At 39.6% G+C, this 19,898-nt stretch overlaps 1 protein-coding gene across 1 annotated transcript in view; it reads left to right on the top strand.

The window, feature by feature from the left end:
• PPARG (peroxisome proliferator activated receptor gamma) overlaps positions 1-19,898 on the top strand; it is a 60,059-nt gene that overhangs the window by 25,552 nt on the left and 14,609 nt on the right. Inside the window, exons 2-4 of the mRNA XM_075832348.1 lie at positions 6,498-6,747; positions 9,112-9,281; positions 11,422-11,560. Coding sequence (XP_075688463.1) covers positions 6,513-6,747; positions 9,112-9,281; positions 11,422-11,560 — 544 coding nt within the window. The 5' untranslated portion in view covers positions 6,498-6,512. The remainder of the gene's footprint in view (positions 1-6,497; positions 6,748-9,111; positions 9,282-11,421; positions 11,561-19,898) is intronic.

Here is a 19,898-nt window from a genome sequence, read left to right as displayed (position 1 = left end):
CTCAACTTGCCTTCAAGTTAAAGGGTTTCTTTCACCATCACAACCCCTGTCCAAATGCCGTTTTAGTACATATTGACATCATAGGGGAGGGTCCCCTGCTCAGGACCCCCTTCTATGTGCCAGAAGCGAGAGCCGCTCTATAAGAGCTGCTCCCCCTGCTCCGGCTGACCTGGCTCATCCATACAATACATGGACCACATAGTCGTTTCTAAGGTAGACAGCACTCCAGACATTGAATTGAATTTTCAATGCTTTATTCCAAACATAACATGCAGGAAAATGTAAAGTTTCGGACCAATCAATGGTCCTTCATCTGGCAAAGAGGTGCAGCGCAGTAATAGCGCATTTCACGGCATGTGTGTCCAGGAGGAGATACATGGACCACATACAATGCTATATTTCTCACTACAGGGGAAATGCGTGACTGGCCTTGGCTACCCCTGCGATAACGGCTGTTCGGCGTGGGTAGGGAAGTCAGACCCGTGTCGATTAGTTGATCGCCTGGCCTGCTTCTTATTAAAAGGGGTTGTCTTCTTAAGACAACCCCTTTAATGATTTTATATTGGGTAATAAGATATTCTATAGTATTTAAAAGCTGAAGGCCTCACCCTATGATAAACATTCTGTGTTCTTAATGGGATATAAGTCAACTGGTGTTTGGAGTGTACTAAACATCATCGGTCATTAGACTGACCACCACGCAAACAGCTCAGTTACTCATCCAAATTTCTTCCAGTCCCAGTCACAGTGCTTTTGATGATGACGGATACCAGTGGTGTAGGGGTCTAAAATTAGATTTGTTAGCTTTCCAAGGAGAACAGAGGTTGAGATGAAGACCTAACCACAGCTGTTTATCAGTTTATTGTGGAATTATTGTCTCGTAACCGTTCTAGATTAGATGCTGAAATATTTTGTTTCTGATGTATTAACATTAAAAAATGTAATAATTGAATGCCAGTTTAGGTGAGTCACTGAACTGAGGAATAAGTTGGTTGTTTCTTCTCACAACGAACTCTTGGAAGAAGCTTCTGGACCATACTCTAGAATTCTCGGAAGAACTTTGTGGCAAGACTTTTAACAGATATATGGTTGCCAAATTTATTGAAAGAAATTATAATACATTATGTCCTAACTCTATTAAATGCTTACAAGTTCTGTTATATGCTGTGACCTCCACCACCTTGGGGTTTTAGGGGCTTCCATCACCAACTTTGCCTGATGGATGTTTGATGATCAATTCCATCCGAAAAAGCTGGATAGGTGGCCATGAATTTGTGTAGCACTCTCTTTAAAAGGAAGACACTGGCTTGGCTTGGAGAGGGCCACGTGAATGCATGGCCACTTCTTATATGTGGCTGCGATAGGGGATCAGGTGGTTTCCAGATCCCAGAGGTGGTACAGGAGCCCCCACCAATTTTAATCTGGTCCTTTACACTTACATTATGTATAAGATTCATAATATTGCCCAAAATCCAGTTTTTTTTAACCTCATGTCAACGTCATACCAGCATAGTGCACCACTGTGACAATAAAATATTATGGGTGGAAGTAAGGCTTCGTTCACATCTGTGTCGGGACTCCTTTCATGGGTTCCGTCTGAGCTCTCCATCAGGTGCAAATGGTTTCTGTTTGTCACCGAAAGCTCCAATGGAACCCATGAACGAAGTCCCAACGGACATGTAAACGAAGCCTAACAGTGACAAATGTTATACATGTCGAAGATTAGTATATGAAATAGAGACCATCCCTCCCTACCTTGTGGAAGACATTACTCTTTTTAGGTTACTTTGGAAATCGATTCAAACATGAAATTAAAGGGGTTTTCCACCTTCTGTCAAAAGATGACCTATCCACCGGATAGGTCATCAGTATAGCAACGGTGCCGCACACGGACCCCGTACCGATCAGCCGCACCGGTGGCCTGCGGGCACCGGATGTTAGGGCACATAATGCTATGTACGGAGCTGGAAGCATTTGGCTCCGTACATAGCATAGCGGCTGTGCTGCAGAACTGCAGGTCTGCTCCTATTCACTTGAATAGGAGCAGAGCTGCAGTACTGCAGCTCGGACCCTATTCCGTGGCCGGAGCCAACTGCTTCCGGCATGTACGTCCGGTGCACGGAGGCACCAGAGCAGTTGATTTGTGCGATGTCCGGGTGTCGGACCCCCAAAGATCATGTACTGATGACCTATCCAGGGGATAGGTCATCAATTGTCAGAAGGTGGAAAACCCCTTTAAGCAATTTTCTAGCATAATTCATTAGGCAATAAGAAGAGAGAACCTAAGAATTTAAAGTTTTCAAAATTGAAAAAGACACACCAGTTGGTTTACCCTCCCTTCCTTTAGAAAACTCTGGAAATCTCATGTGGAGTCAATAGTCTTACTTAATCGCTTGGCTGTGAGATCCTCACAAATCCATAAATGTTTGCATCTATGACACTCGATTCATGTCAGAACCTGGACAACATTAATTTAGGCAATATGGTAGCATTTACCAATACAAATAAGTTACTGATGCTTTGTAACTCGTGCTTCGGATTGAAGGAGTGTCTGTATTATTGCTTATAGTACACTTATAATATTAACTAATGTCCCCTTTAAGTTTTACAACACCTCTTCAAATACAGGTGTATTTTATGGGTGTAAGATTGTAACTATCACTAACTCCCCATTTATAATTCTAATCTGAGATACTCTTGAATGGCCCTGTCATAAATAGTCTATGTCCTCTTCTGACCACCTTTTAAAATACTTAGATAGTATTTAGGGACAATTCCAGCCTTTCTGCTGACTGGAATAGAATGTGAAATGGAAATCCCTCTTCCCAAATTACAAATGAGAAAGAACGGGATCAGTTAGAGTATGTTCACACGCACTGTTTTCAGACATAATTCGGGCATTTTCTCTGCCCATTACTTTCAATGGGTTTTACGATGTTCTGTTCTCACGAGGTGTAATTTTACGCGTCGCTGTCAAAAGACGGCGCCTAAACAGACCCCCCGCGAAAAAGAAGTGCATGTCACGTCTTGGGACGTTTTTGGAGCCGTTTTTCATTGACTCCATTGAAAAACAGCTCCAATAACGTCCGTAAAATACGCCGCGAAAAACGCGAGTAGTTAGAAAAACGTCTGAAAATCAAGAGCTATTTTCACCTGAAAACAGCTCCGTAATTTCAGATGTATTTTGCTAAACCGTGTGAACATACCCTTAATGTTCACAGTTCTGGTGTAAAATGGCGTAAGCAATAGCGTAGCATGCTGCACTTTTTCTTCCAGTCAAACGACGGATACCCTCACATAAACCCGATCGAACCTGTTAAAGTCAATGGGTTCTGGCGCCAATAGTGTTCGTGATGCAATGGCTCCGGTACTTCCATTTTTTCGTTCTTCTATTCCTATGACGGAACAGAAGAACGGAAAAACTTAGTGCTGATGTGAACAGAACTTTAACCGCTCCTTATCCAAGAAAATGCTTACAATACTCATGTCCGTATAGCAATGCCAAAATGCTATCTTCACAGTAGTCAAAACTCAACTTACTTACCTTTTCCACGATGTCAGCCGCCAGAAAGTTACATGTGAGTAGCCTATTAGCCACTGTTGAATATGACTTCTTCCTATGCTGATTTGTGTATTCAGAACAGGAGAAGGATGTCTGTGCAATGGGACTTCAGGCTTATGCTAGACAAAGACATATGATCTTTGTGTCCACGGCAAATATAACTTGTGCTGGCCATAGATTCAAGATATGTATAAAGTCTGGTTGAGAACAGAGAGAACAAAAAAGCGCTACATAGGGTGAGTACGTCAGATTAGCAATGGCTTTCTCTGTTAGGTATAGTATACGGAGGCTCACCAATAAGGGTTGTGCATGGATAGGTACAAAACTATTGCGAAGCCAGTTGGTTAGGAAGGATGCTGCCGGTGCCGTAATCCCTGGAGCGTCAGGTGCCAACCTCGCCGGGGAGTAAATGTAGGTAGATAAAAACAATGGGAACCAGGTGGGATCCACTGTGAAAAAGCGACACCATATACTGAAGTCTCAAGGCCCAGTGGTCTTATTTCGGCTCTATATACTCATTTGCTTTTGGCCAAAATTGATTCTGCTCTGCTTCCAGTATTGGTTAGGTGGAAGACGCAGATACCAGATCTTTCTCCTGAAGACCTGGTTGACATTTTATGCTCGCACTTGACAGTGTCTTCAGCTATAAATAATAAGTTTATTCAGTTATATATTATACACAAAACTTACCTCACACCTGTGCGATTGCACCGAATGGGTAGACTACCCACATCGGCTTGCCATAGATGTTATCAACCAGAGGCAGACTGTTGGCATCTCATTTGGGAGTGTTCGTTTGTATCGGAATTTTGGAAACGGGTATATGATATCATTACTCCCTTGTTGCCGGGTCCTTTGTTGTATACCCCAAAAATAGCCTTATTGGGTCTTCTAGATGAGGAACAATGGACGCATCACAAGATAGAATCTATATTTTTGGCTAGAAAAACTATAGCCATGCACTGGATGGCAGATACCGCTCCATCGATATCATCATGGAAATTGCTTGTTAATACTGTCCTTACCTACGAGGAACTGGTATATTATCACAAGGGATGCCCTGACAAATTTCAAAATATATGGGGTCAGTGGTTGACTACCATTGATGTTCCTAATGATAACCCTTCCCTGTAACGCCACTCTAATTCCTTGTCTTCTTGATGGGATGAGACATGACCTCTTTCACGGCTTTGACATAGGTGACTTATTCTGTTTACTTGTTTATCTTTAGCATCTGAGGAATGTTTTTGAATATTCTTGTACTTCATTGTATGATTTGGCAACTGGATAACTTGTACTTGCTAGTTATAGGAGTGTATATTCTTGCTGATCTTTCACTTTATGTACACACTGTTATTGTTACTATTGAGATCTATTATCCAATTGCTGTAATACTTTGTAATACTTTGTTTGCAATATTTGGCAAAAATATAATTTATTGTCTAAAACAATAGATCATGATAAAATGTACATAAAAAAGAGAGAGGGTGGGTCTCTTGAGGTACAATGCGTTTAGGGGAAACAGAACTACTTTATCAAGTAAACATGAGACAATGTGATCAAGACCCCGATTTTCTTCTATCTTGAATGATTAATGTGTATATGAGGCCACAGCAGCGTGGTTTTCTCAGACTGATATTACATATAAGAACAGTAAAATAACTGGACACAAACCATTTATTTTAATGGTATAAAACCACATTTCCACATTTATGAAGGTTTCTTTGGAAATGCACTGGATTTCTGTTCATGGTAGGCCAATTGGCATGTTGCGCCCATTGTATAATAATACTCTTTAACTATACAATCAAACAGATGTAATAATAATCATATACACTTTTATGTAATCTCTTCTGTTGCTTATCAGGTGGCACAAATTACATATTGCAATAGAAAGGAAGTAGTAGGCATTAAGAAATTTGTTGGTTGTCTTGTACCCTCCCTTGACAAACATAATTAATTTAATAAATACTGAGTTACACTAATATCATTACATCATACTCTACCTTGCAAAAGTAATATAAATAGAGATGACTATTACTAGAAAGTTGGTAAAGTATGTGGGATTGGCATTTACTTAAGGTTAACCCCGAAGCCAAGAACGGCAAGCACTCTATACATGACATTGACCATTATTACAATTGCAAGAAATGGTAAGTGAACCCTTTGGAATAATCTGGATTTCTGCATTGATTACTAATAAAATGTGGTCTAATTATTATCTAAGTCACAATTATATACAAACACAATCTAACTAAACTGATAACAAGCAAACACTTGTACTGTTCAGGTCTTTTGGGCTTCGTTCACATCTGCGTCAGGGTCCCGTTCTGATGTTCCATCGGAGCTTCCCGTCAGAACGGTCGCCTGACTGAAACAAACGGAAACCATCGATTTCCGTCTGCATCACCATTGATTTCAATGATGATGGATCCGGTGCCAATGTTTTTTGTTTGGCAGGTGAATGGCATTACATAAGCTAAAAGATAGTCACCCCCTGAAGTGACCGCCGCTTCTGTGCGGAGGTCCCATACACCGACGTTTCGTTCCCGAAAGGTCCCGCAGCAATCATGTGCCATTCATCGTTTACGATCCTCAGGGGTCATGAATATCAGGTGACTGCTGAGGCCAGCGATTAACTGCAGTAGTAAAACTGTTTGTGGGGTATCAGTTTAGTTAGATTGTGTTTGTATATAATTGTGACTTAGATAATAATCAGACCACATTTTATTAGTAATCAATGCAGAAATCCAGATAATTGCAAAGGGTTCACTTACTTTTTCTACCAACAGTATATCTCGTTGACTATCTCAGCTTGCAAGAGCTTCTGAAGTCTCAGCAGCCAGGTTCAATTGTAGGATAACCCTAAATATTCAACTACATAACGACTACATTATTTTTCACAGCCTCTTAGTAATATATTTCCTTTTTTCAGGAAACCGCATCAAACATGGTAGACACGGAGATGCCATTTTGGGGGATGAATTTTGGCATGAACTCAGTGGACCTATCTGGAATTGAGAGCCATTCCCATGACTTTGACATCAAGCCATTTGCAACAGTGGACTTTACAAGTATTTCTTCTGGCCATTATGAAGACATTCTAGAAGATAAGAATTTCCTGTGCCGAAATGACCAGATGGACGCTGATTATAAGTATGATCTGAAACTACAAGACTGCCAAAGTATGCTGACTCATTCCATGTTCATCATTGTTCTCTGGAGTCTTGTGTATTTACCTTCTTGTACTACAATGTAATTCCTCAATAATCGCAGTTTACCCAGCGGCAGCATCTATGTCCTACTGGCCTAAAAAATTGCATCAATAACTTGGTTCACATGGGCAAATGTGTAAAATGGATGGCTATGTTGGTTCACAGGGGCAAATGTCTAAACTGGATGAGTAAGTGTAACTATAGCCTTAGCAGCTGCTATGGGCCCAGAGTTTGAGGTGCCCACTTAGGTGCCAGAACATTGTTCCTTTTTGTTGAGGAATAACAAGGTAGTTGTAGTCTATCCTATTATGTGGGCTCTTTAATATATGGCGTTATTATGCATACCTTTAATTATTACTACTTATTCTGCTGTTTCAGTTTCCTGTCACTAGGTGGTGGGGGCCCATCTAATTTTGCTATGGGGCCCTATGAATTCTAGTGTTGCCTCTGAGTGGATAGTTATGTTTGAATGTATATGTGAATGTCTAGACTGGATGGTTATGTTGGTTTACAGGGGCAAATGTCTCTATTGGATGGTTATATTGGTTCAGAGGGGCGAATGTCTTTATTGGACAGTTATGCACGGTTTCGAAACAGTATCGAAGTTTAGATGCATCGTGCAACCGAAACTTCGATTCTGTTTTGATACCATGCACCCTCAAACGCTTCGATACCATTATTTCATGTATTTCGATACTAAGCTGTGCGTCCGCACAACTAAGTATAGTAACACATGAATTTAGTCAGAGCGGGGTTGCGGCTGTGTGATCCAGCCATTGCACCACTTCTGAGTCCTGACAAGTGTGCGCGCGTTCAGCATGATGTGATGCGACCAGCGCTGCACTAATGATTGCCGGCACTACAAAACACCCCCATGCTCTGTCTTCAGTGCCGGCGCCGCTGCTCATTAGTGCAGCGCCGGCCGTATAACCTCATGCTGACCGCACGCACACACTTATTGTCTGTAGCGGGGCAATGGCTGTATTACATCCGTAGCCCCGCGGCGGAGATCAGAGAAACCTCTCATCTCTGTCGTTATTCCCCTGAATGCTGCGATCAAAGCTGACCGCAGCATTCAAGGGGTAAATGAGAAGGGGGGATGCCCTTTGGATCGCGTCACATGGAATCCCTGTGACACAATCGAGGGACATACCATATATGGGCAGACAGCCCAGGGTCCATTGAAGGACCCCAGGGCTGTCTAACCATATTTCCTGTTGTTAGGGCATACTTAGGTATGACCTAACAACTGCCTGTGTACTATCAGTATATAGATATATGCCAGTACATTAAAGTTTATTCGGTATTATGGCGACCGTAATAAATTTATAGCGTCTTTTATGATGTTTACGCTGTTAGAAAATAAAATAAAAACTGCTTTCCTTCATTTATTAATGTGAGGTATGTGGTATTATGAATTTTGAACCTCCATGTGCCTTAAATTAATAGTAATCAACCCCATCATGTACCACACACATTAACCCAATGTTGTCCATTATGACTCAGGAACATGATGGGGTTAATAACTATTAATGTGAGGCACATGGAGGTTCAAAATTCATAATACCACGTACCTCACATCAGAAAATGGAAGAACTTTTTTTTTTATTGTTGGCAAAAGTATCGTTTTTCTATCGAGTATCGCAATACTACACGAAGTATCGGTATCAAAGTCCAAATTCTGGTATCGTGACAACCCTAGTTCACAGGAGGGAATGTCTAGACTAGATGGTTATATTAGTTCACAGGGGTGAATCTCTAGACTGAATGTCTTTGTTGAACACTAGCCCACTAATTTTAACTTTTAATTTATGATATACCTGCTGAGATTTCTGACTGGAAAAATAAATGCAGTTTAGAGATTTGCCTAAATGACACCTTTGTTGCTCAAGCCACTGCCATTTTGCATAAATGTCAGCAGGCATATCATAAGAGTCCCAAGACACCATGCTCCTCTCCTTCATATCGTCTGCAAAACACAAAAGTGTATACCTACTGTAAGATATTACCCACGTTATAAACCAGTCTTACTGTATATTTATAGACATAATGGTCTGTTGCTAATACTTTTGGAAATGTTATGTAGTTTGTTTATTACGTTCTCCCCAAAAATTTATTTCATAGTGTTTTAATGTATTTAGAACACTTTATAAGATTTTTACATACAACTATACAGTATTGCGTGTGAGTCTCCTTTCATTGTTCCAGGCATTCTCATAAACATTATTTCATCCCACAAAATGACTGCCGTTATGTAAGTGAATATATCTTACAGAGTGTAAAGTTACCTGCAAAGGTTTATTTTTCCTTCTCTTTCCTTCTTTTTTACCTCAGACACAATAAAATTGGAGCCTCCTTCTCCACCTTACTATTCAGACAAGTCACAGTCATTTAACAAATCTCAGGACGAGGCCTCCAACTCCTTTATTGCCATAGAATGCCGCGTGTGTGGGGACAAAGCCTCAGGATTCCACTATGGTGTCCATGCATGTGAAGGCTGTAAGGTAACATATTTGTGTTTCTTTTGTGACTTTTATGGTGTGATTATTATGTTACTATACTTTTACTATTAAGATGTATAACGTTCTTTGTGCCTTTATTTAAACATTTTTGGAAAGTTACTGGTTTGAAACATACTTTATCAATTTATCTGAACTTGAAACTATTTATTGTGCGAATATTGTATACTATACTATACATTACTATAATAATACAAATACATTTTAGAAGCATGTTAGGTTATAGTAAAATATTTGGCCTGTCACATCAAGCTTCTACATTTCCCCAAAGTTTTACTCACCTGAATGCTACCATTTAAGAGATTCCTCACTGTCCTCTGATAGGCTGCATCTGAGGCCTTTTCTGGCCCGGTCAACCGGACAACTGAGCAGCTATGGCACGAGCCACAAAGCAGGCAGTATAGGAGATCCTACAGTGGTTGATAGTAGGAGTATTTCCTATGCCGTGTGCCATGTTGTCATGCCCATCACAGGCTTCACCTGCAGCCTAATAGAGACGGTGAATCTCCAGAACGATGGCATTTAGCTAAATGAAGCTTTTTAGGAAATGTTGTGGTACTTTGATGTGGCATAAAGCCGAATGTTACATTTCTTTTTGCATTTTTTTTTTCACTTTAAGGAACCTGAAAACTCTGATGGTTCTGAACATGGAACCCTCAAAGTTTTGCTACCAGAGAATGAGGTGAAATGAAATAATGAAACACTAGATGTTACCACGGTCCTTTAATGTTGACATGTGGTTACTTATTAATGTTCTGTACCGTATTATTCAGCACTTTATTACCACAGTCCGCTAATTTCAACTTCTTCCAATAACAAAGCTAAAGCTTGTGTGGTCCCAGCCGGATGACCTCCTGAAATTCATTTAGTTTTCTATTGTAAACAGTAGGAGAATTAGATACAGCTTTATTACACTGTTGGTTGCACTAGACAATGTATTGGCTCTAAGCAATAAAGAATACATAAAGTACAGTATAAATGAATTGTATCTGTGCTGTAAAAAATAAGCACACATCAGCCAATAAAACAATGTGAATTGTATAAATGATTATAATATACGTTTGTGTAATGATGATATATGCCAACTTATTTGTGTCGGTTCAAGGGAGGACTACATAGAGAGGAGAAATACGTTTTCTTAAGGCCATGTTCACACGTTCAGGACAGGATTCAGTCATGGATTCCGCGCTTAAATCCTGACAGAATCTGTTCACATTCCACTTGCAATGCATGTGAATGGGATTTTATTTACCCCATTCACATGCTCAGGAAAATTTCCATACGGAGTAATGAATTATTGTGGATTATGCGCTGAAAAGATGATGATTAGCTCTATTGAATTACAATAGGGCTAATCCGCGTATGTGTCTGGTGTCCAATCAGCGGCAGAAATTTGACTTTCAGGTGCAGATTTTGGCCATAAATTAAAAAAACATGAAAAAAAAACAAACATGAGCGAAGGTGTAATAATAAGGGATTTTGTTGCTGCAATTTTCTTTATTTTTTTGCGCAAAAATTGGATTTGAGTTTTACGTATGAATACATCCTTACAATGTTTTTTAGTGTTTAGTTTAAATATAACTATTAAGTTAAGGCCGAAACAGCACTTAGCCTGTTGACAGATTTCAAGTAAATCAAGTAACAACAGGTTATTATTTTCATAAGGGCCTGTTCACATCTGCGTTGGAGACTTCGTTATGGGCCTCCGTCGCAGATCCAGCCGAAAATACCGGAAACTATAGCACAGCGTGCTGTGCTATTGTTTCCGGTAAAACCACGGGCACCCCGGCAGAATCCATTAAAGTCAACGTGCTCCGTTGTGTGCCATTTGTCTCCGTCGTTCATTGGAACGGTGCTTCCAGGATTTTCAATGTTCTGCTCCTCTGATGGAGCAAAACAACAGAAACCTAAATGCAGATATGAACAGGTCCTAACCTGATACAATATATGTTAAAACAAGTTCTTGAAAGTACAAAAGTACAAACTTGCTGGATTTTACATTTGGTGACAAAATGGTAAAATTCAAACCACATCTTTCTTGATCTCTTACAGCCATATTTATTATATTTTTATAAAAAATACATTGAAGAAGGTAAATAAACAATTTAGAATCTTGTCTCTACAGGGATTCTTTAGAAGAACAATAAGATTGAAGTTAATTTATGAACGATGTGAGCTCAACTGTCGTATTCACAAGAAAAGTCGTAACAAGTGTCAGTACTGCCGCTTCCAGAAATGTCTTTTGGTCGGGATGTCTCATAATGGTGAGTTTGTTGCTTTCCATCTCAAAATTGTATATGTACAGATCAGACAAAACCATATAATCATGGTATAAAAAGTAAAAAGGCACTAAAAGCTGTAAAATTAAATAAAATCTGAGCTATTATATCTTTTGTCTGAGTTGAATAGGGAGGAAAGGCCCACGAACAAAATGAAAAGCTTATGTTTTTGTTCCTTATATGCCACAAATGTCTTATAGGTGGGAGTCCCACCTCTAGAATCCCCACCCATCAGGGATGAGGGGGTCTGTGATTCCTTTTTTACAATTCAAAGCTGCTGCTCTTAGCATCCGCCGCGTTTATTGCAAAACATGGGTCTTGAGATCCCATCTTCACGATATGAAGGAGGATTCCTCTTCAGCAAGGAGTTTAGAAATATAGTAGGGCAATATCAGGGAGGACACTTTCCACAGCTGTCCTGTGCGAGTTATTTCTGGAAAAACCAAAGCCATTTACAGCAGTCTTCTTTCTTACAAAAAAAATCACAGGGGGTTCTTATGGTGGCCTTTGTGGGTCACCGATATTTTTTCGTGGTGCTGATAATGTGACTCCATAATAAAAGTTTGCACTTTAATAGTACGTAGCTGTGGGCATTGTGTGTACAGTTTTGCATCTCTTACTGTACTATATACGGCTTTATATAGTAGCTATAGTACAAGAAATTGAACTTTTTCACACCTGATCAGGCTGCTTGTTGACTTCGTGACTTGGATGTTTATCGATATCGGAATTGTAGAGATTTTTGCTCTCTTCAGATTTTGTGTCATGAAGATATGTACTTGTAGACATAGACATTAGTGGCACGTAGTAGACATAGACATTAGTGGCACGTATGAACTCTGGACATTTTACGTTTTTGTTTTAGGATGTGTTGTGCATCTAAGGCTTCCTTTACATCATGTTTATTGCACTATGTTTGACTTATAAAAAGCTCCCGACATATACGCTAAACGCAGACTGTGACGGATGCCGTAAACATCTTGAAAAACTATTAGAAAGCCCATGTTAAAAGGATGCCTGTGATATGTGCCATACGAGCTCTCATGTTAGAAAAAAAACATATACCGTGCAGTTGATGTTTTTTTTACGAAATTACATCGTATGGAATAGAGTAGTGTACTACACTATTCCATACTAAAAAAAGGTATACACTTTAGGCCTCTGCAGGCTAATGAAGCCCTATGTAAACGTTTAGCGTGTACGCCTGGACCTATCCCGACATACACCCTAAACACAGTGCATGAACATGGTGTGAATGGGGCCTTAAGGCTCTGCTTGGGTCAGATGTATAAACACAACTATGAATTTCTATGTATTTTTTTTACAAAACTTTATGATTTGATGTAAAATTGCTTGAAAGTGCTCATAATTGTAAAGTGTTGAGTGGCATGTGCCAGGTGTCTACTTTCAGAAAAATATGGGTATAGGGGTATAAAATTATTTTTTTTATTTTATAATTCAGTTTTTATATGTGTGAAACACCCGACAGTAAAAAGGTTAAAAGGGAGTCTGTACTTATCATAAATTATGCCCAGACAGTAAAATCTGCCAAAGATAAAGATCTGGCATCATAAACACTTGTTATCTATCTATCTATACACACATATGTATATATATATATATATATATATATATATATATATATATACACATACATATATATATATATATATATATATATATGCATACATATATATATATATGCATACATATATATATATATATATATATATATGCATATATATATATATATATATGCATATATATATATAAAATCTGTTCAGTGGCTGTATACATTATGCCAGATCATGCTAGTTTTGTTTTTTAATATTTTTTAAAATATTTCTACATAATTTTCACGAAAGTTTTCACCTTGAACTTTTGCGTCTGTTGCCCTGGGAATTTTCTCTCTTGTTAGTTTAACTATTTCTAAAGGTACTGGTTCCTCCTCGAGCGCAGAGAACCTGCTCAGAACAACAGGTGTCCGTGACATTGCTTGCCAAGGCGTAAAAAACAGAGCCATTATGAAAGAGCCCACACCAGAATGGCCTGCTTGAAAGGAGGAGACTGGCAGGAATTACCTCATTCCTTCTCATCTCATCACTATGACAAGAAGGGAAACTGGTTGGACTGGTTGAGTGAACAATGCTTTTAAAACATCATTTGTAAGGCAAACAGGTCGCAGGCCTAGTAAGGTCTGATGATGTCAATACATCCCATTAGGCCTGCCGACCTCAACAGCACTAAACCAAGCAAACTCTGAATCGCATGAGAAAGGAATCATCTATTTCCTGGCAGAAAGGTTGATTTATAACTATTTTCTGACTATTGATATCGGTCAGGACTTTTTCTTCCCACTTTCACTATGTTTTAACTTTTTTTTTCTCTGGTACAATTGGCCTCATTTATTAATACTGTCTAATGCACACAAGCTTATTTTTTTCCTCCCGTAAATACTGGCGTAAATACGGGTACTTTGTCACACGTATTCGACCCATATTCCACCAGTATTTACGGACCCGTGCCCGTAAATACGGGCCCGTTTTCACCAGTATTCCACCCGTATTTACGGATCCGTTTTCTATTCAAATTTGCATTGCACTAATCGGCAGCCCCTTCTCTCTATCAGTGGTGGATACAGAGAAGAGGCAGCCATTTCGGGCAGAGTTTCCGCAGCGTAACGCAGCGATTGTAAGTAAAAGAAGTTCATACGTACCCCGACCGTTGTCTTGGTGACGCGTCCCTCTTTTAACATCCAGTCTGACCTCCCTGGATGACGCGGCAGTCCATGTGACTGCTGCAGCCTGTGTTTGGCCTGTGATTGGCTGCAGCAGTCACATGGGATGAAACGTCATCCCGGGAGGCCGGACTGGAGGAAGAAGCAGGTAAGTTAACTTTTAATACTATTAACTCCAGCAGTAGTCACTGTCCAGGGTGCTGAAAGAGTTACTGCCAATCGGTTAACTCTTTCAGCACCCTGGACAGTGACTATCCCCTGACGTCGCCTTACAACGCTCCCGTAATTACGGGTGCACACACGTAGCCACCCGTAATTACGGGAGCCCAATAGACTTCTATGGGCCTGCCCGTACCGTTATTACGGCCTGAAATAGGACATGTTCCATATTTTTCAATGGCCCGGGCGCCTTCCCGTAAGCAAACGGGAAGGTACCCGTGGCCAATAGAAGTCTAAGGGCCCGTAATTACGGGCGTTTTTACGTTCGTGTGCATGAGGCCTAACAGAAAGACTGCGCTTCTTGTTCATAGCAAACAATCAGAACTAAGCTTTGATTCCTTAAACTGCATTGAAAAAATAAAAGCTGCACCGTGATTGGCTATGTACAACAAGGACGGTTTTAAAAAATGAGGTCCAATGTACAAAAGAGAGTGCCATTGAAATCAATGGCAGCTTATCACGTATGTTGTGCTGGAGATTTCCAGAGATACCAATTTGAGAGGGTTCAGATACTTTTTAGAATGTAGCACTCTTGATTTGAGAAAATAATGGGGTTGTGGATTCAAAGACCACCACCAATCGTTTCATCTGATGTGTCTACATAGCATGGCGGATTCTTTTTGATAGATTTTAAGTTATTCTGTATGTACTATTACTGGACTTGCGGATAGAAATGCTAATTATATTAAACAAACTATTTCAGATTTGACATTTTTAACCTATATAATTTTACATTTTTCTTGTTTTACTTTTATGTTAATGGTTAAAAAAATCTATCTAGTCTTTTGTTAATTACGTCTGATTCTGTAATAAGTTGAGTGACAGGCACTATGGAAGCTATTATACTTCTGACAAAGGTTGTCACCCAGCTTTCATAGAAAAATAAATACAAAACCAAGAAAAGGTTGAGTAGAATTTTTAACCTGTTGACATATAAAGACCACTCAAAGTATGGGGGAAGATGTAGAACAGGAGCCGCTCTATCCAGCAACTCACCAGCAGATCTATGATGTCGGTACATGGAAAGGGGTTGTTATTTTGGGATTTAAACAGGTAGACTGAAACCTATTTTATAAGACCTCTCAGAGAAGAGGCCAATATAATAAAATATAAGGAACCTGGAAATCCGTCACAGAAAAATTTGGTCCAGATCAGGTGCAGTCTTTTTAACCACTTAACCATGTGCGCGTCTTTCTCCATTCTATTTAATGGGAGTTACGAAAACAGCCAAGCAAGCGCTTCTCGTCTGTTTCCGGAGCTCCCATACAACAGAATGGAGAGAGCTGGGGGCATGCGCCGCCACCTCTACACTAGCCAGTCTGAAATCTGCAGCTTGATTTCCATCAATGTAGCCGTAAGAGGGCTTGATTTTGTGGGACAAGTAGTCTTTTTAAATAGCACCATTTTGGAGTACATATAATGTATTGAAAAACGTATATAATTTTTTTTGGAGGGAATGGAAAAAATACTGAAGTTCCATAGCTTTTTAGGTTTTTTTAAAACTTGAATTGTGCGCTATAAATGACATGTTTTGCGAGGCAAGTTGTAGTTTTTATTGGTACCATTTTGGGGTACAATGACTTATTCAGTAAAGGGAGATTGTCAGCAATTTGCCCTCCCCTTACACCACTATATAGAGGTAGAGGAGACAAGTCTAATCATACCAATGTTGCGGATGATACTGCAAGTCACAATTGGGAAATTTTAATCCTCACACGCTGTATGCTAATGATTGTGAAGTGTCTGGCTTCTCTGCTGTAACCCCTCCCTATCCCCTCCCCTGTTCTCTTGAGTGACGGCTCTAGAGGTCTCTTGTGTCATAACGTGCTATCCGCTAGAGCTAACACTCAAGAGCTGAGGGGGAAACAGAGTCATTACTGGCCGTTGCAGCAGGGTGTCAGCTATATTATGCAGCTGACACCCGCTGCGGATGTGCGGACACAGGAGCTGTGCACTTACATTGCGCCAGCACCTTAAATGTACTACAGATCTCATTAAAGAGTTAAAACGGTGGAGCGTTCCAATCATATTTTTGGATCTTATCTTACTTTAGTTTGTAACCCATAGAAATGTATTGATCTAGCTAAAAACAGTTTCCTTCATGTAAAAAAAAACCCATAAAGATAAACACTAGTGTGAACTCGGCTTTATATGCACATGGTTGGTTTCAGAAACCTCAGTACATAACTATTTTATACTTCTTTTTCTTTGGCATTAATCTCTTTATTACTTTTGTCACACTGAAAAGCTTTGAACTTAACAGATAAATGACCCTTTAATGACAGGATATTCTACTGAGCCTAACCCATTGTCCTTCTGTAACAGAAAACCAGTGGTGCAGTATATATGTAGTTGTTTGGACAGAAAATATTCTTTCATACTTAGTAAATACTATAATCTCTAGAGGTACATAGACAAACCTTGTGTAAATTCTGGAGCAATATATCTCACTTCTATTCATCTTCTGTTTGTAGCCACATCAACTATTCTATTAGGGAATTGCATTATAAGGAATTCCCTAATATGATTTTATTATCTCAATCAATTCCTTCACAAGCAGGACTATGGGAAAATTAAATCCCCCTTCCTAGAAATCAGAAAAATACTGGAGCTCTTTATGGCAGCCTGTATTCTGTTAGTGGATTGCTTTCAGGTACTGCTGTAATGTGCTCATGGTCGATCATGTCAGCTGCTTTCAGACAGTCATAACACGGTTGCTTTTTTTGCAACCGTATTACAGATGCAGAACCCAGACCGCCTGTGGTTTATCAGAACCGGGGTTAGAGCACAACAGAAGGCCCTTTGGCTCTAACTCCATTCTGATGAATCGTGGGATGCCTGGGTGTTTGGGTCAATGCGGGTGCTTAAAAGCACATGTATTACAGTCTAAAGTGAGAATTAATTCACACAAGTGGCCAGGACTTTGACACAAGGTGGGCTTATTATGTTACCCCCCCCTTTAGTGGCTTGAACTATGAACCTCAAGCCACACATGGACCAGAAAGTCAAGGGACACAATGCCCTTTTTTCTGTGGTCTTCACTAAGATAGTAATAATAGACAGAAAGGCACAGGGTTGTTGGTGGCAAAACGCGGCATTGTAAATGTATTGTATATATATATATATACAGTATATATATATATATATATATATATATATACAGTATATCTATATATATGTACAGTATGTATGTATGTATATAAATATATTTATTTTGTTTGTATGCAAATATATCCAGCTGTGTTTGTATGTAGGCAAATATATTTTTATTGTATGTGTTTGTATTTAAATATTAATTTTTATATATTTTTGGGTTTGTTTGCATATATGTAGATATACATTTTTATATGCATGTACTTGTGTGTATGTACATGGATGCATATATCTGTGACAGTGAACCCCACGCCCTTCCATAATATACAATCCCACAATCTTGAATACAGTGATATTTTTGAGCTGTAAATTTCTATGTCCATCTATCATATAGTAAAATCATCCTACAATATTGCAGGAGCCCTCAGTATTACACCTGTGCCTTAAGTCAGATTTTATATAATCCAATCAGGAAATGCTGATTAATCTATTGCTCTGTAAGGGCACGTTCACACGTGGCAGAGTTTTTCTGCTGCAAATGTTGGTGCAGATTTGGGGCAATTACGCAACGAATCTGCACCAACATTTGCATATTTGACAGGTAATTCAGACGTTGCAGAAAAGACAGCGGACTTGCCACAGATTTCAGTTTTTGCATTGCAACGGCTGAAATCCGCAGTGAAATTCCGCTTCTTCTCAGCAACAGAGAGTGCATGCTGCGGAGGGAAAATTCTGCACCGCAGCCTATGGTCCGCAGCGGAGTTTTCCCGCAATGTCTGAACTAACTTGCCTCAAAATGTATTGAAACAAATGAAAAAAACGGCCGCTGGAGAATTCCACAGCAATTCCGCCACGTCTGGCCGTGCCCTAACAGGTGTGGACTCTTGATAAATGACTTTTTAGTTATTAATATTTTCTGTTTGCTTTTCCTATGAATATAACACTCGTGAAATCGCTATGTCCCTAATCGGTGTGACCAGTCTACAAGGAATGTGCTGATAAATGAACCTGTAATTGAGGGTTAATCGGTTTGTGTCAAAATTCAGTCCACATTAGCACTTTGCCAGCGACAAATAGCCTCAGATAAAATGTCCAGGTTATTGTCCTTTGTGCCAGCAGAAATTACATCAGACTTCATTGAAAAGGTATAGATTTTTTTTATAATGGTGCAGTTACGTCTGTTATCATACACAGGTATGTAAAAGCCTAAGCTTAAATTGTTTTGCACTGACTATTTTGCCTTATAGCAGTGATTTGTGAGTGTAATTTGTGATTTTCCAGGTTTTTCTACAATGGCTAACAAAAGAATTTGGAGAGATAACAGGATTTTTTTCAATAACCCAGTTTAATGTTAATAAAATCTACAAGTAATAAAAATATAAGGACAGATAGATAGATAGATAGATAGATAAGATAGATAAGATAGATAAGATAGATAAGATAGATAAGATAGATAAGATAGATAAGATAGATAAGATAGATAGATTAGATAGATAGATAGATAGATAGATAGATAGATAGATAGATAGATAGATAGATAGATAGATAGATAGATAGATAGATAGATAAAGTCCACAATCCAGCAGCACCAGTCAAAGTTGTGGATGGGTGCACGCCCTGGGAGCTTGATCACTGCTCCAAATCCAAGTATAGTCGTCCAAAGACAGGCAGCACTCCAAGTTTTAGTGAAAAAATGGCTTTTATTTAGCCCTTGTGCAACGTTTCGGCTCAGCGTATGGAGCCTTTTTCAAGCATACGAAAAGTGTGTAAAGCAGTGGTATATATGGGGATCAGACACATGATCCCATTAACAGGTGATTAGCATAAACAGTAGATAAAAAGCAGTAACACAATCATTACAATTTTTAAAAAACATACATGTGAATACATAGTGATCAATGTACAGAGTAAACCAGACGAATATAAATATCGCTGGATGTATAAGGAGCATAAGTGTTAATTGGTAAGCTCCCAACCATCCCAGATCCTGCGGGACAGTCCCGGTTTTTAACCTGTCCCGCCGTCCCGGGAGGTATGAAAGATGTCCCGCTATGTCCTGTTGAGACACGGACTTCGTCTCCCTGTGGCCAGCCACACCCCCTCCCCTCCGATCTCCTCCTCTCCGTAAGGTCAACGTAAAGGAAATTTAATTTTCTTACGTTGACCTTACTCACCTTAGGCAGCTCACGAGTCACTGGTCAGTACGTCGCTCGGCGCAATATCGTTGTGTGTGCCTGGAGTGAGGGAGCAGGACGTGAGCTCAACAGGCAGCAC

Source organism: Rhinoderma darwinii, chromosome 7, assembly GCF_050947455.1.
Source record: "Rhinoderma darwinii isolate aRhiDar2 chromosome 7, aRhiDar2.hap1, whole genome shotgun sequence".
NCBI lineage: Eukaryota > Metazoa > Chordata > Amphibia > Anura > Rhinodermatidae > Rhinoderma > Rhinoderma darwinii.
Note: the sequence above shows the minus strand (reverse complement) of the source record. Positions and strands in the feature narration are given on the sequence as shown.